The sequence below is a fragment of the Bos indicus x Bos taurus genome, chromosome 7, assembly GCF_003369695.1.
Source record: "Bos indicus x Bos taurus breed Angus x Brahman F1 hybrid chromosome 7, Bos_hybrid_MaternalHap_v2.0, whole genome shotgun sequence".
Taxonomy (NCBI): domain Eukaryota; kingdom Metazoa; phylum Chordata; class Mammalia; order Artiodactyla; family Bovidae; genus Bos; species Bos indicus x Bos taurus.
Window position 1 is genome coordinate 63,920,495 of NC_040082.1, and position 16,907 is coordinate 63,937,401.

The following is a 16,907-nucleotide window of genomic DNA, read 5'->3' on the forward strand; positions in this document are numbered from 1 at the left end:
CAGGCCAGTAAATCGAGAGATGAGTTGTTGGGAGAAGGAATGGCGACTTATTTGGAAAGCCAGAAAACCAAGAAGATGGGGGATTCTTGCCTCCAAAGAACCATCTTACCTGAGTTAGAATTCAGGCTTCTTTTATACTAAAAGGGGAGGGAGTAAAGTCAAACATTTCCTGGTTCTGGTCAGCCTGGAAAGGGGATGTGTTAATTTCTTCTTCCAAGAAGCCATTCACAGGTGGGCCTGGTCAGGATATTTCCCTTGAGTTAAATCTTAAGACAGAGTTACCAGAAATGGGCCATTTTGTATAATTTAAGCTTATAGACAACACTCCTTTAGTGATTAACTTGTAATAGAACACAAAAGTTATTTCCCAGTTACAGCTTTATTTTTCTGTATTGCATTTACACCATCTGATACATCATCTCTTTTGCCTATAATCTTTCTTTCCCAGCTAGACTGCAAACATCTGGAGTTCAGGGATTTTTGCCTGTTCTATTCACTGCTTCATCTTCATCACCCAAATTGATGCATGGCACGAAGTATGACCACAGTAGTTAAATGAATTAATGAATGTATGAGTGGCATGTATTGGACACTGCTTTGCAGACTTTTGCAGTACAGTGTAAAGCATCGTGGTGAAGGGAGGTTACCAGCGTTGCTACAGGGGCAACCTGAGGGAAGGGAGTGGTCATTAATGACTCATAATCTTCCACCACCAACTCAGCAGCCTCAGAACAACTCTGCAGGGTCTGTATTATTATCTAAATTTGGTTCAACTGGGTGCTAATGCCTCCCCCCTCCCCCTCCGCCTTTGGTGGATGGAGGGGAGAGGAGGAGGAGCCGGAGGGCTCTTGGGATGGGTCACTAAGGTCTTAAGGCCCAAAACCAATTTAGAAATACAAGTTGGGTTTTGCAGCGGCCCCCTCTTGTTGCTTGTCTCAATCAAAACTAAATTAATTTTTAAAAATACAGGGAAAGGGAAAATAATTAAAAAACAAACAAACAAAAATGTGTGTGATGATAGAGAATCACTGTTCAGTAAATCTCAACTTGGGTCCAAGAGCGAACATTTGCTGAATCTAAGTAAAAGGCTTCCATGCAACAAAGCAAATCCAGACTTCTAGGGGTCACTGCGAAGAACTCCAGGGGAGCCAGATGCACAACAGTTGGTCGTGGGGAAGACCAGGTTTGATAAGGGCTTGGGTCGAAAGACAGCGGGAGGTTCTGAGGTGCGAGGGAGGTTTGCATTGGTTGGGGAGGGGAAAATGCTTGCTGATAACAGCAGTTTTGCCTCCCGCCCTGCGTCAATGAGAAGGCTTCTAGAGATCGGCAGGGAAAGCCGCCCTCCCCCACCGCCCTCCCCACCCCACCCCACCCCACCCACTCCCAGTAGGCGCTCAATAAGCGTTCCTCTAGACGCACAGGCTGGGACGCACGCTGGAGAAGTGCCTCTGCCCAGGGTCCCGACCCTTTGCCAGGACTTAGCTCAGGGCGAGTCCCCGGCTCGGGCGGGACCCTGCGTGCGGCGTCCAGGCCAGGTGACAGAGGACCAGAGCTGGGGCCGCCGTGCAGCCGGGGAACTAACCCACCGACGTCCAGGAGGTACAGCACGGAGGGCCCCCGCGCGCGCGGCTGCGGGCTTGGGGTCAAGGCTGGGGCGCCCAGGTGGCGCGGGAGGGGTGGCCGGACGCGCGGGGACGGGATGGGATGTGACGAGCGGCGCGCTGTGCATTGTGGGAATCCCGGGGCCGCGGCGACTGGTTCCAGTTCACTCGGCAGCGGAGCCGGGCGGAGGGGGCGAGCGCGGGGCGCGCGGGCGGGAAGCGAGGAGGTGGGCGGGCGGGCCAGCGAGGAGCGCGGAGAGAAAAGGCGCGAGCGGCCGAGAGGGCACAGGCCGGACACCTTGCTGCAGCTGCCGCCGCCGCCGCCGCCGAGCCGCCCCGTAAGTGCCCCCCGGCCCTCTCGCCGCGCCGCGTCCCCGCAGCCCGGGTCCGGCTGCCCCGCTCTTCCTGCCGAGAGTGCATGGGAGCGGCCGGGCCTGGCGGGCACCTGGCGGCGCACTGCCGACTCGGGCTGCTGGGTTCAACGCGGCCCACGCCGGGGCCTCGCGCGCGCACGGGGCCCTCCCAGGCCCTGCCCGGGCCGCGCGGGATCCTCTGGTTTTGTTCAAAAAGCAAACCCGGAAGCCAACTTGTCTTAGAACCGCGTCCTCCTGCCCGCGCCTGGGCGCTTTTGTGGGCAGGAGACAGCCCCGGCTCGTGCCCCGGCGACCCTTCCTACAGCGGGCGGGCTGGACCCGAGGCCGGGGGAGGCGTCGCGGCGGGAGCCGGTCGGCCTGGGCCTGGGCGCCCGGGAGCTGTTGTGCGCGGAGTTGTACTTGGTGAGGCGCCCGCCCGCTCGCGAGTTGCCTGCCCGGGGCACAATAAGTGGGGCTCGAGCCCCAGGTGGCGGTGGTGTAGGCGTCTGGGTGGTGTGCTGGGAGAGTGGGATGGGGGTTTGGGGGATAGTTGCAAGAGTGGAACCAAGGCGGGGCGGGGAGGGATTTGTCCAGGGACTGGCTGGAGAGGGGCCACAGGAACCCCCGCTGCCCTCTCGTTTTGTGATCAGCCTTTTGTTTGCTTTGTGGTTGGGAGGTGTTGTTTGTTTTTGTTTTTTTCCCAAGGTAACTCCAGAAGGCTGTAGGCTCTTCGAGTGGAGAAGGCCAGGAGGGAAGTCTCTCGCTGGGGGGTGGGGTGGAAAGAGGAGGTGAGTGCGCAGGGTGCTGCTGGTCAAGTCACCTGACAACAGGTGTGCGGGACGGCGCGTGCCACCTGCACTAGTGCCGGGACCACAGATCACTCACGAAGAATCTTGTCAGCAGATTGCTTGAAACGTACTTTCCCGAGTGTGGAAATAAGAGACACACAGCTGAGACAAGCCTTAAATTCAACAATTACAGTTACCACGAAGTCCTTGTAAGACTTTAATGATCCAATAAACAGCGTATAAGAATAGACAATTAAGAGGGGCGCTCCTGCTAGCTTCTCTCTCTCTTCTACCTATGTGGTTTGAGGTTTCATCATTAAAGAGGGGGAAAGCGCTTTGTTCCAAGATTTCCTGCTCCAAGGACTCAGGAAATTTTGAAGTTTTAAATTTCAATGAGTGGGAGACTCTATTTGTGAATTAGATGGAATCCACCTACTCCAGGCCACCTTTAGATTACTGGTCTGCTTTCAGAGGCGTTATTAGCTCTGAAATGGACACTTCTCTGCTGCACCTGGAATTAATACCCATGTACACTACTAACCAAAGCTGGGCGGCAGCATCTCAGTCTTGCACAAGAGGCTCCCCAGTGAGGAGAGATGTATTTTTCAACCTATTTTTCTTTCTTCCTCTTCCTAAATCCTCAAGACTTTAAAAATCTTATTTACTCTATTTTTAGGAGGAGAGTAGGAAATCTCTCCACTTTGTTACTGTTTTGATCTCTTACCATTGTTAATACTGATCCTTCGATAAAGGTATTTAGGAGGAGGGAGGGGGTTAAATAAGTGAAAATTGTTTGAGGCAGGGCCTTTAGAATGAGGATGGGATGGCTTACGTTTTACTAAACTTTGAGTTGTCTAGCCCATCACACATGACATTCTGTACTACATACAACTATAAGTCACTGGCTTGGTCTATACCCAGTGGGCCAGGGTCAGAGAATGGTACCTCTCAGGCTGCCGTTTTTTCTGGTCCTCCAGATAGCAGATCTCTGGAAGACCCTTTCATCTCTTATTTCCAAGAGAGGCTTGGACTATATACATGAATTTTGGGACCTACCTCTAATATCTTCAAAGTTAATGCTACCCCAAGCCATTCAAAGGAGGTTTACTTAAATAAAAGCCCAAACTCACAAAAGCCCAACTTGACAAAACCCAACAAGAATCTATATGTGGTATTCATCAGAATGGCAGCAGCTTCTAGTTCTCTTTGGATTGTGCCCTTGGGTTTGTGTCAGCTTTTTCAGATCCCTGTTCTTGGGCTGGGAAAGGGCAGAGGTCAGTGGGGCCCACGTCTGTCTTATGGGTCCTTCCCGAGTTCTGTAGGTTTAGAAATACATTGGGCCCTACCTCAGCTCTTATGAGTGAGCCCAAGTGGTTAATTCTTCATTCCAGAGAATTGTATAGCTTGTTAGCTTGGATCAAGCCTTCTAGATCAGTGCCTTGCAGTCTTCAGGGAATATTTCTTGGGAATCAGGTTTTTTGGGGGTCAAGCACTAGGGACAGAACTGGATCAAGAAAGAGTCCAGTTTTGCCATGTCCCCCTGGCTCCTAGGAGGGGAGGGGGCTGGAGCTTGAATCAATCACCAGTGGCCAGTAATTTGGTGAGTCATGTCGCCTATGTAATGGAATCTCTGTAAAACCCCCAAAGGACAAAGTGCAGAGAGCATCCAGGTTGATGGACAAGTGGAGATTTAGAGAGAATGGCACACTTGGAGAGGGCGTGGAAGCTCCATGCATGCCCTTGCCTGCACCACCCTATGTATGTATCTCTTCCATCTGACTATTCCCAAGTTATATCCTTTTGTTAATAAACTGGTATGTAGTTGAAAAGAAAAGAAGAAATGTCGAGTTCTTACCCTTGGGAAGCTGACATGAGGAGCAGAAGGCAGGCAAGTGTCCATTGCAAGGTCAGTGCAGGAAGCCACAGTAGCTCTCATAGCAGCTCCCAGGACAGTAACCTAGCCAGGAGCAAGCCCTTACTAGGCACGGAAAGACCAAGTAAGAGTTGACTGGGCAAAGGAGGGCAGGTAGGGACAAGTGTTTGAGACCTGGCCCACTTGTGCGAAGTCTGAGAACAATGAGAGTAGAGATCACATGGGGGAACTGCCAGAGGCTCAGGAAGTCGTGGTTCTAGAGGGAAACTAGTGAAGCCAGAGGGCCAAACAGACCAAATCACAGAGGGGGAACCTGATCAGAAACACACTGAGGGATTTAAACTTCTTCCCAAGAGCAATAATAAGCCTGCAAAGGCTCTGGATAGGAGGAAGATGTCTTTTCTTGGGGATGCTTCATCTGTTCAACAAACATTGAATAGCTTCTAGATGCTAAGCCTGACCAGGGTCTTGCCCTTCTGAAGCTCACATGTTCCTCTGATGGCCTTCCACTGGGGTGACTGTCTCCTAGTTGGCACGTCCTTTAACAGGGAGAGGAGGTTTGAAGGAAAATTTCCTTGCGAAGGAGGCAGGCAGTGCCATACCAACTATTGGAATGTAGTGCTGGTTCCTTTAGTGTCGCTCAGGATGCATACCACAGAGTGGATTTGCAGAGGTGAACGTTTTAATCCCAGACTGCCTTCCTGCTAACTGTTCCTGCTTGTAGTAAATAACACTCTTCATTTTGGCTTTTGTTTTTTCCCACCACTAAAATCCTGACACATGAGTAAAATCTGCTGGAACAAAGTGTTCAGTTTAAGGTTTATTTATTAGCTCAATTTGTCCTTTTCTTCTTGTTTGCAATCCCTTGGTTCACTGAGGATGGACCGTAAGTTCTTTAGTAATCCCTTTCATTTTGTGGTATAGTGTTTTATGAATGGAGAGAGATGTTTTTCGTGATTGGCCAAAGTACCAGAACAAGTCTCTGTTCTGAGCCAATCAGAGTGCATCTTGTGAACCCCAGCTCTGCAAGTGATAGTTGTGTAGTATATCCACATGCCTCTGGGGACATGATGGCAGTGTCACTGTTAATCATTTGGTATGATGGGAGTAAATGGAAGAGAATGCTGTAAACAGGATTAGTGTCCTGCACGTCAGAATTGAGTGTCTCAGGTTTGCCTTGGTGATTCGAGTTGATGGGAAGGTGACAGATGCATGTGGACATGCGGGCACTTATCCACTGGCAGGGAATGGATGGGGCAGTCCTCACTCTGTAACAGTGACCTGAGCGCTGATAACTCAGATTCTTTCATCTTTGGGGGCCAGAGATAGGGCTGTCTGACCAGCAGCCCCCCAGCAGTTCTAATCAATATTTTGCTCAAGATCAATATGCACACATTCATTGCTTAGATATAAAAGACTTTACCATTGACCATTCCAATGGTTTCGTGAGTGCCCTGATTTTTTGAGAGTTTTCTAGGCGGCAGCTTTAACAGAGGTCAGCATCTTACAGATATGAGGAAGGTAAGTCTTTTCCACTGGTCTGTGTTACTGTGCCTGTCTTAACGGCAAAAAGGGAGATTGCTGGAGTCATAGGATGGTCACCGAAGGCCTCTGCATGCTCATACCTCAGCCATCAGAGAAATGGTGGTGGTCCCTTCTTGGGAATCCCCAGGGTAGCCCCACAAGCTTCCTGAATTTTGTGGGTCTGGTCTCCCACATGAATGGTCCCAGAGAAGCTCCCGGATTGGTGTCTCACTTGTCACATTTGAGTCCTGTGATCCTTGCAAATGCAGCCCTCATTTTTGTCAAGAGAGCCCCCAGCCACTGTAACTTATCATTTACCACCCAGCTAGCACTTGAGGACCTCTCAGGAACCAGAATGGAGAAGGCAATGGCACCCCACTCCAGTACTCTTGCCTGGCAAATCCCATGGATGGAGGAGCCTGGTAGGCTGCAGTCCATGGGGTTGCTAGGAGTCGGACTCGACTAAGCAGCTTTACTTTCACTTTTCATGCATTGGAGAAGGAAATGGCAACCCACTCCAGTGTTCTTGCCTGGAGAACCCCAGGGATGGGGGAGCCTGGTGGGCTGCCGTCTATGGGGTCGCACAGAGTCGGACACAACTGAGGCGACTTAGCAGCAGCAGCAGCAGGAACCAGACAGGGTGGTAGGTTCTAAGAGATACAGTCAGTGAGCAGAGTGGCCTGGTCCATCCCATCAAGACAGGCAAGAACAGAGGCAGTGGTGATACAGTGTAACAAGTGTTAGGAGTGGGGTGGGTGGCTTTAGAATATTTGTATAAGTTGGATCCAGCGTGACAGTCAGGGAAGGGCTGGAAACTGCTTATAGAGAGCCGTTTATATAAGACTGAGAAAAACAATTGTGCATATTTCAATGGTGGCTGAGGTTCATTAAAAGGGATTTCTCACTGGACTCAGGGGCCACTGCAGGAATGTCTACTGAGTAAATAGAGTGATTCAGCCTGGTGGAGCCCTCATGGCTGGTAATAGGAAAGATGGGCCAGAGTTGGTTGGGTCTTGTACAAAGCCAGAGTCTGGGCATGGGACTGCTGCACACTAGACTAGAACTGGGGGCCACCTGGCTCAGCCACAGCAGGGAGGCAGAGGAGGGAGCTCCTTGATCAATCTCCATCATCAGAGAAATGTTGGATCCACTAGGCAGAATCGCCCCTGCCTGAGGGCAGGAGAGAGAGTTCCACACCGAGTGAGCGGCATGTCCCAAAGGGTGGAAGTGGGGATGAAGGTGGTTTGCGGCACACGGAGGAGCCAGTTGTGGTGCCCTGTTGGCGAGGAGAACAACAGTGTAGTAGGGTGACCCTTTGCCCTCCTTGCCTCTGTTCCCCTTCCCTTTGTTTTCTTGTCTGTCTTATTCACGGGATCCTCACAGCCAGGCATCTCATTTGTCCTGTGCTTTGAGGACAGATCACGATGTCACAGTCACATCTTGATCATTGAGGGGCTTGTTGTCAAAGACCTGCTTCTCACTGAGCCTGGCTCTTCTCTGTAGAGCCCCCTCCGCCTCGGTGTCTGCGTGAACTTTGGGTTTCTGCAAACAGGGTTCATGTCTATTGTGATTGATTTATAGCTGAGATAAAGACCACAGAGATCCCTTCAGGATCAACCACAAAATCTTCATTTCCTGATCTGATAACAGTCAAGCTAGTGTTCAGTAATGAACAGATGCCAGGGTTGCCTGAAGACCTATCACTGTCTTCAAAGCATGTGGAACCCTCTGCAGGGCTGAGGGCTTCTGGTTTGCTGAATGGCTTGCCCTCCTGGCTGATGAATCCAGGAAGGAAGGACACAGTTTTGTCAGTTTGGCAGGGTACTGTTGCTGTTTCTCCTGTGAACAAGGTCAGTGCCCCAATGAGAAGCTGAATGCATGGGAAGCCACTTTCTGCATGACAAAGGACTGTCTACCTCTCAGAAAAGGCTTGACACAGGACATGGTTCAAAGTAGGCTTTGACTGGTCACTCAGACCCTGGCTTCAGGGTCAGCTCTCAAGTTGGTTTGTCAGGTTACAGAGACTGGCTGTTTCCTCTTTTCTCTGTAGGAAATAGCTGGAGGACATTTTCCAACCTCTCTTGCAGTAGGTGTGGCCAGGTGACCATGTTGTACTTGGTAGGTCATGATCAGGAGTGGTGTGCTCCACTTCCAGACCTGCCTCTGAAAGCCGCCGGGTATTTTCCTCCATGGCCCTTTACCTCCAGTGGTAACCCCAAATTGTGCATTGAAGGGTGGGAGGAGTCTGGACCCATGAATCATCCTGCAGAGAAACACCAGTCATGGACTTTCCCCAGGTAAGAAATAAGAAGTAGGGGCTTATTTGTTACAGCAGCTGGCCTAGGATATATAGGCTCTCAGTGGTGGATCTGTGACTTGAATTGGGTTAGTCTGACTTTGGAACTCAAGTTATTAATCGCAGTGCTCAGCAGCCACTTATGTCACAGTTACTCTTCCCACCCTGCCTCCCCATGCTGGTGCTTGGCCGTAACCGACCTTGTCTCCTAGACTTCTGAAGAGCAGGATGGACCTGCCACACTCGTGGATTTATCTGGAGTTTGCACCGCTACAAGGCGATTTTCCAAATGATGTTTTTAAAATCACCACACATTATTGGATATCATGAAGCTGCGTGGCTCAGTTAGAATTCTTTCATAGCTGTGGCTACAGTTTAGGGATTTACTGCTAGAAGTGCAGCAAGAACATGAGGAGGGGCAAGGAACAGAACTTCCTCAGGGCAGTCTTGGGGAGGGAATGAAGACTCAGGGCTGTTTTATCAGAGGAGTCTGGTTCCAAATGAGACCTGAAGATGGCTCTGACATTTAAGCACTGATGTATAAGGTCTTTCTTGGAACCTGGGGATCTGCACATGACTGCAGCACCTGGCATGGAGTAGGTCCTAGTTGAGTCGAGCTAGGGAGGCAGGCACACGTCGAGGTGCCAGGGTATGTACTGTGGGAATACGGAGCAGTGAACAATCCAGTCCATGGTCGGGACCAAGAGGAGAGGTGGTGTGAGCATCAGTTCAGGTTTGGCAAGAGGACGAAGGGTGTTTCAGGCAGGAGAAGCAGCATGTGTAAAAACATTCTGGACATGGCTTCACAGGTCAGGAAGTCAAGGGCAACTTGGGCATCTAAGCCCAGGCAGGGGTGATGGGAAGCAGTGCTGAAGAAGTAAAGGATGCTGTTTGTGGCTGGCTTGGGAGCTGGAGAGCCAGCAAAGTGGCAGAGATCCTCTGGCATCCATGGAGAGAGACTAGTGCTGTGGAGAACAGGCGAGGAGCAGGAGCTGAACCAAGGCAGGGAGGACAAAGAGACGGGAAGAGGCTTGTGAAGTTATGGAAGTGGGTTCAACGGAGCCTGGCTAATGACTGGGAGCTGTGGAGGTGGGCAGAGAAGTAGGGACAGACTGGCCCCTGATTGGTAGCTTGATGCATGATGTTGCCACCGCTGGGGCTGAGAAACCCACAGGAGTTCACATGGGATTTAAAAGCAGGCCCTGCTGAGGGCAATCAGAACAGAGCCCTGGGGCTCGGCAGCCAGGTGTACGCTGGGATAGGGACTCGGGAGTCACCAGCTTGTTGACTAAAGACTCTTAGCTCGAATCAGAGGGGATCCCCAGGAATGTTACTTTTGAAGAATAGGCGTGTCATGTCCCTGGGTACTAGTGGCTCCTGTCTGGGACAGGACATTGTCCGATTCCCACAAAGTCAGCCCCAAACATACCCAGGCAGGTCCACCCAGAGACAGAGCCGGAGTCTGTGCACCAGGAAGAACAGGGCTGAGCTGCATAAACCATCCCTGGTCACTGGCCTCTCCTGCTGGAAGAGGGGAACCATTAAAACTCTCAGTCTAAAGGTCTGGGGTTAATCTGTGCAACATATTTGTATTAAAGCCAAAGACTGCTGGGAGCCCAGATCCAACTTTTCCCTACAAACACATGCACACACAAGTACAAATACCATTTCCTGCTCAGAGTGAGCGTGGGCACCTGTTTGCCAGGAATGTTTTAAAACAGAGCTCATTACAGAAGAAGTGGAGCCAACTATTTGTTTCAGAAAAACCAGACCCTTCTGGGACTCTCTTTAGCAATCAATGATCAATTAAGACTAGGTATCTCCCTTGACAGGGTGAAATACAGGGTTCTCATCACACAGGCCTTGAGCCCCCTTAATTCTGATGAGCCTGTCAGAGTACCCAGAAATTCTGCCTTCTCCTGTTTTGGCCGTCTCTGTCAGGCCGACCATCCAAGATGGTCTTGAGGGTCATACTGATGTTAGATGTGGACCATGTATATCTTGAATGTAGGGTCGGGTGTCAGGAACAAGGACTCCTAACGTTGTGACTTCCACGGTCACAGAGATAGGGACTGTTAGAGCCGGAGGAGCCCACACTGGAGCTTGACCTCAGTTTACCAGTAAATGGGAGACCTGACTGTTTGGTTCAGTGGTCTGAGCATCTGTGTCTTCCAGGGAAGTCTTGTCTGGTGCCCTGGAACAGGCTAGGGCCTCTCACAGCCCCTTCCGCAGTGCCCTGCACTGGTTTTTCACAGTTCCCATTTGAGTGACTGAGGGTTATGTAGTATTTCTTGTGCCCACCAGCTCTGGGAGAACAAGGCCCCAACTGCCTTGTGCATTGTCGTCTCCGTCCCAAGCGTGATTCCTTAAGTGCATACGTGAATGACTCGATGCTCCTAGTAAACGTCTGCGACCTTGCTGTGTGGTACTGCGCCAGGAATACAGTCAGGGGCAGCCTTTTGAGACCTCGTGGTGTGACGAGGGAGAGAGGGCGGGGGAGTGTGTATGTGCGCACGTCAGTGCCGTGGTGTGAAGCACATGGGAACCCAGAGGACGGAGCACGCGGGAGGGTGGGCAGAAGGCAGAAAAGCGTGAAGGATAGAGGAGGTCCTGGCTAAAGGGCACGACTACTGTGGAGGAGGACATTTGGGGGTACTCCCTGTGTTTGCGTTTAGACCTCAGGAAGCACAGGTGAAGCTCAATGGGTGTGGCAGGCCTAGATTTCTAGGGCATTGCATGACAGGCCAAAGGTTCTGATTGCGTCTTGGGAATTGTGGCAGCAGGGAAAACTTAAGAACAGTACCACAGCATACTCAGATTTGTGTGCATGGAGACAGCTCAGCCAGTGGAGAGCAGGTGGATTAGAGTGTGGCCTGTGGTGGGAAGACCTTTTCAGGACCAAATGTGTGATCATTTGGTTAAAATAGTGGTGACCTGGGTCCAGTTACAGTCGGGGTGGAGAAGAGAGGACCCTACAAGAGGTATGGGGCATTTTGGATGGTGAGTGGGTCGGAGAAGAAAGGAAGGACTCGCTTCTCTGAGGACAGGCCTGACTAGCAGTCAGGAAGTGCTCAGAGGGCCTCATATTCCAACCTGGCTGCCCAATTAACTCCTGTGGGCAATTCTTGCCTCTCACAGATAAAGGACTGCAAGGGAAAGAGGCTGCTCTCATCAAAGAACCTAAGTGTCTGACTTAACGTCTTCATTGTAGAGGCAGGTGACATAGTTTTCTTTTATCAAGTGTTCAGCAAATGTATCAGCCCTGGTCTCCAGTGTATGAAAATACAATTATTAAACAAGCATATAGATCTCAGCCAAGAAACCCCATTTTCTTTTACATCATGTGGCATAAAGGCGAGGCACTTAAGAGCAGTCGTTGTCAGAGTAACGTTTAAATGGAAGTGGCTGATAAAATTGATGTCATGGTATAAAATGTGAAAAGCTAAGCCATTCTTTTTTCCAGGGCTGAAGCACATGGGTGGAATGCAGAAACTGGGCTCGCAGGGCTCCGCGACTGTAGGCGGTGGCATCTGCCAGCACAGCCCGTTTCTTCCAGGGCCAGAGGGTGTGGGGAAAGGGGCGATGTCCCCAGTAATCCTGACCCGAGAATTCGCTTGCCTCCACAGTGTACTTGCTGATCCATCTCCAGGGCCACCGCCATGTCCAGCCGGGGCGGGAAGAAGAAGTCCACCAAAACCTCCCGGTCCGCCAAGGCGGGAGTCATCTTCCCCGTGGGCCGGATGCTGCGGTACATCAAGAAAGGCCACCCCAAGTACAGGATCGGGGTGGGGGCGCCCGTGTACATGGCCGCCGTCCTGGAGTACCTGACAGGTGAGTGTGCCTGAGTCACTGTGGACACACAGCTTCCAAGGATTGGGAGGACCTTGTTCATTTATTTTGAAAATGTTCAAACCTACGGAAAAGTTACAAGAACAGTGAGTGCACATTTTTACCTAGATGCACCATCTGTTAACATGTTGCCCCACTTGCTTTATCTCTCTCCACTGTGTGTGTGTGAGTGAGTGAGTGTGTGTGTGTGTGTGTGCATGCATTTATTTTTTGGCTGTTACCTGTTTATTTTTGGCTGTTACCTGTTTGGTTGTTACCTATTATAATAATGTCTGTTTTGAAATTTCCTCAATTGTCCCAATAATGTGCTTTATGATTTTGTTCTATTTTCTTTCCTGATCCAGGATCCATTTTAGGATCATACATTGCATTTGTCTGTCAGGTTTCTTTAGGTTCATTTTAAAAAATTCCCTAGCTTTTCAAAAAAACTCTCTGATGACATGGATGTTTTTGGAGGGCACAGGCTAGATATTTTGCAGAATGCCCTTTAATCTGTGTGGGCCTCAGGCTTGGATTCAGGTTAAATGTTTTGGCAGGAGAATTCCGTAAGCGATGTTGAATCCTTCTCTGGCATCGTGTCAGGAGCCCCTGCTGTGGGTTTGTCCTGTCACTGGTGATCTTCACTTTGGTCATTGGATTAAGGTGGTGTCTGTGCATTTTTGCACATCCTGGATCTCAGCCTTTCACCCATGGCGTTAGCATTCCTTGATGATCTTATTACCAGGATCTGTTATCACTAGGGTGGTTATAAAATAGTGGTTTTTCTATTTCTGTCTTTCTCCTACATTTATTAGTTGGCATTCTTCTGCTAAGAAGAGCTTTCTTTCTGCCCTTCCCTTCTTTTTTTTTCTATTAATGCTGGTTCGTGGATTTTTAGAATTTAACATGTTATGTACTGCCATGTCTTTACTCAGTATTTTGGTCATATTGTCTCAAATTTGACCTTCAGGCTGGATTTTATGCCCTTCTTCCCCCTCTCCATCACTCTGTACATTTCTTTTCTTTCCAACAAAATGAGATATTCTCATCTCCTCCTGACCTTCCCCTGTCCCAGTCTAGTAATCAGCCATCCCTCTGGGGCGAGGTGGCGGGGGGTGGGGGGTCCTTGGTCCTTTTCCCAGATAAAATGTTGTTGGTCTTATTGGTGACTCCATAGCAACTGTGGGAGGTCAGCTGGGCAGGATTCACGTCCACCCCCCTGCAACCCCAGCCGCCATTTTTAGTATTGAGGAAACCAACCTCAGGGCATAAAAAAATTTGCCACGTATAACCAGGAAGTACTTGCAAAGGGGCACATCCTGCTGTCCCTTTGTAATGCTTTTACCAGTTTTTTCTCCATACATCATCAGGGCAAGTGGCAGGTGGGGACAGCTATCTCTCTAGAGAGAAAGGAGAGACTGACTCAGCAAGACAAGGCTGGGTTGCTCCCTGCTCTCCCAGCCTTCTCGTTAAGACAAGACCCAAGGCTTCCCCTCACAACCATGAGGGTTCTAGAGTTTTTGTGTTCTGTTAAAAGTGTCTAGGCATAAAAAGTATTTGGGGTTCTAGTTGTGAGGCCTTTGCATGTATTTGGAACTTGGACCCTGTGCTTGTCAGAGACTTATAGGTGGCATGCCTGGTAGCATGACATAGGCATGGTTCTTCTCACAATGCAGATGAGGAAACAGAAGCCCAGAACATAGGTGTCACACCCAGGAAAACCACATGTAATGCTGGCAGTTGGCCAGGGAGACCAGGGGAGAAGCCACTGGGTGGGACCCACAGGAGACTTTTAAGGTCTGGCTCGGCAGTTTACTGCTGTGTGACCCAGAGAGAGTCATTTAACCTCTCCGGATCCCAATTTCCTTTCAACTCATTTGGAGACAACAGTCCCTGCTTTACCAACTCCAGGCTGCTGTGAGATCCAAAGGGACTTTGAGCACAGTGGGGAAAGTTGACATGATGTGTAAATCCTGCCAACCTGTGTTTCCTGGCTCCCGAATCCTATGATGCCCCTGGCACAGGCATGACACTGGGATGTTCACAGACGCATTCATTAGGTCAAGTACCACAGCAGTTTCATTTCTTCCATCAAGCTCCCTCTTGTTAGTTAGCAGGGCATTGGCGGGGGCATACTGCTGCTCCATCACGTTTGAGGCAACAGCTGTCTGTGCCGCACAGAAAATCCATATGTTTTCCTTGTCTGTGTCTGCTTGGCTCTGAAACTGAGCGCAGCGCACGTGAGGGCCAGGTCAGCAGGTTTGTTCTCATGGGGGCCGGGCACCTTGACCCTGAACCCCCGCAACTGTGTCCGTCTCTGACTGTCCTGGGTTCAGTAGTGGTCCCAAAGTGGGGTGGGAATGATCAGGGCAGTCCAGTGCTAGAGCTGGCCAAGTCACTGAAGGCAAATCCTTACTCTGGCACTAGCCATGTTAACCCCTGTGTATTAAAAAGTAATACATATTTTGAAATTTTACCAAGTCCTTCCAGAAGAGCTATAGTTAGGTGAATCTGAGCCGTCTTCTCTGCCTACACACAGTGTTGAGTCATTGGAGTGACCACTGCCCGGGGCCCTGACTTGTCATCTGGTCAGTGGGATGGGGCCTTGGGAGACGTCCTGGGCCCTCAGTGCTATACTCGATCACTGCTAGCCACTTGTTTCCGGTTGTCTGATGGGCAGGAGCTGAGTTTCAGGAGCGTTGCTGCACTCCACCCGCCCTGCCCCGCCATGACTGCTCTCAGGAGGTGATCCGTCCTGAGCCCCTCGGGCTGGGCTGTGGGAGCCCATCTGCCTGCTCAGAACTTGGGCTTTGGTCCCTGAGAGAGAAGCAGAGGTGGCCCAGCTCTCTTTCTGCTCTGCTGTCTGCTCCTGTTTCACAGAAGACCCTTTCCAGTCATTTCACATGCTTACTGAGTACCTGCTCTGTTCCCGGCCCTGTGCTAGCTCCAGAGCACAGGAGTAGCTGGGGCAGAAATAGTCTCTGCTCCATGGAGCTCATGCTCTAGTCTGGAAGGAAGAACCAGCCAACCCAGATGGTTCCTGACTGTGCCAAGGGCTGTGGAGGCTGTAAACAGGCCAAGGAGCCCCAGTGCCTGGGGGCCTGGAGGTGAACTGACCCAGGAGGGTTTTATTTGAGGAGGAGACATAATCAGCTGAGACCTGGAAAGTGAGGTGGTGCCAACCAGCCCTGTGAGGGATAGGAAAGAGCTCTGCCACCTTCGCAATGCACCTACTGGGTGCCAGCCTCTTCCCAGAGCTGGGAAACGCTAATGTAGCTTCGGGCTCAGACACTGTGCTCCAATACACGGCATCTGAGCAAAGTGCCACCCATTCCACAGGTCCTCAGGAGAGCTGCATTGTGTCCAGTGCTGAGAGTCAAGCCAGAGCAAGACCTCCCCTGACCCCCAGAAGCTTTGTCCAGAGGCAGGCACAAACCAGGAAAAGGCGGTGATGATGCAGGAACACACGTGCTGAGATCAGGCTTCAGAAAACTTTTCCTGGAGGATGTGTGTTAACCTGCTGACCAGAGCTGCCCTGCTGGTCTAGTTGTCACCTGAAAGGTCCCCTGGAGGATTTGTCTCCTTCTCTGACAGGTGGCACACAGTTGCAGGCACGGTGATGGGGTGCCACCCAGTGCTCTTCTGACATGGCTTGACCTGGCCTCCTATAAGAACACTCTGGTGGAGAGTTGAGGAGGGGTCTGGATGCTCGGGTGCCTGAGCTGCAGGGCCCACCTAGGGCCAGGTAGCTCTGGAGCAGGGAGCTGACATCTCCGGCCAGCCTGCGGCACCACTTGGGGTGCCATGCTGTCCAGTAGAATCTGGTAGGGGCAGCAGAACCAGGTGGTTAAGCCTAGGGACCCTGGTGTCAGAGCTGCCATTTCCTCATTATGGCCTAGGTAGCTCACTCACATCCCCAAGCTGTAGTTCTGTTATCTGTGAAATGGGGGTTACAGTGAGTGCTATGGACTTACTGTGAGGTGGGGATGAGAGGGTGCGTGCAAAGTGCTTTGTTGTGTCTGCACAGTGTAAGTGCCCAGCTGTTAACCTGGTGACATTAGGGTGACGGCAGAGAGGGAGTAGTCCTGCTCTGGCTGCTGAGGTGACCGAGGGCGCCCACTTGCCTTGGGGATGCTGGTGGGGCTGTCCCTGCCCACTCGGCTGTGGGATCCTTTGACCAGGCACCTGCAGAACGCCCTGGCTGTTACAGGCCTACTCCCTCTGGTTTATTTCAAGCTGCCATCTGACTCCACTTCCTCAAGCTGGCTTAGACAGTAAACGATCTGCCTGCCAATACAGGAGACTCAAGTTCAATCCCTGGGTCAGGAAGATCCCCCAGAGAAGGGAATGGCAACCTACTCCAGTATTCTTTCCTGGAGAATCCCATGGACAGAGGGGCCTGGTGGGCTATGGTCTATGGGGTGGCAAAGAGTTGGACATGACTGAGCAGCTAACACACACACACCCCTAAAGCCAGACTCACCCTCAACACCAAGGTGCCCTATTACCAAACTCTTATTCTGTCTGGTGTTGAAAGCTACTTCTGTCTTGAGCTCTTGGCATGCTCATGAAAACCTTGAGGGGTTTTCTAGTTAACTGGGAGCTGAGCATGCCCAGCCCTAGGCCTGGGTTAGGCCAGAGCTG

At 51.0% G+C, this 16,907-nt stretch overlaps 1 protein-coding gene across 5 annotated transcripts in view; it reads left to right on the forward strand.

Moving 5' to 3' along the window:
- The first annotated feature begins 1,384 nt into the window (after nucleotides 1-1,384).
- LOC113895341 (core histone macro-H2A.1) overlaps nucleotides 1,385-16,907 on the forward strand; it is an 81,957-nt gene continuing 66,434 nt past the window's right edge. For 2 of the 5 annotated variants that reach the window (XM_027546449.1, XM_027546451.1), the window contains exons 1-2: nucleotides 1,733-1,939; nucleotides 12,062-12,266. In XM_027546449.1, the coding sequence (XP_027402250.1) occupies nucleotides 12,095-12,266 (172 nt within the window). In that variant the 5' untranslated portion in view covers nucleotides 1,733-1,939; nucleotides 12,062-12,094. Of the gene's footprint in view, nucleotides 1,600-1,732; nucleotides 1,940-12,061; nucleotides 12,267-16,907 lie in introns of those variants that run through there. The other 3 variants (XM_027546448.1, XM_027546450.1, XM_027546447.1) reach the window with 3 other exon arrangements.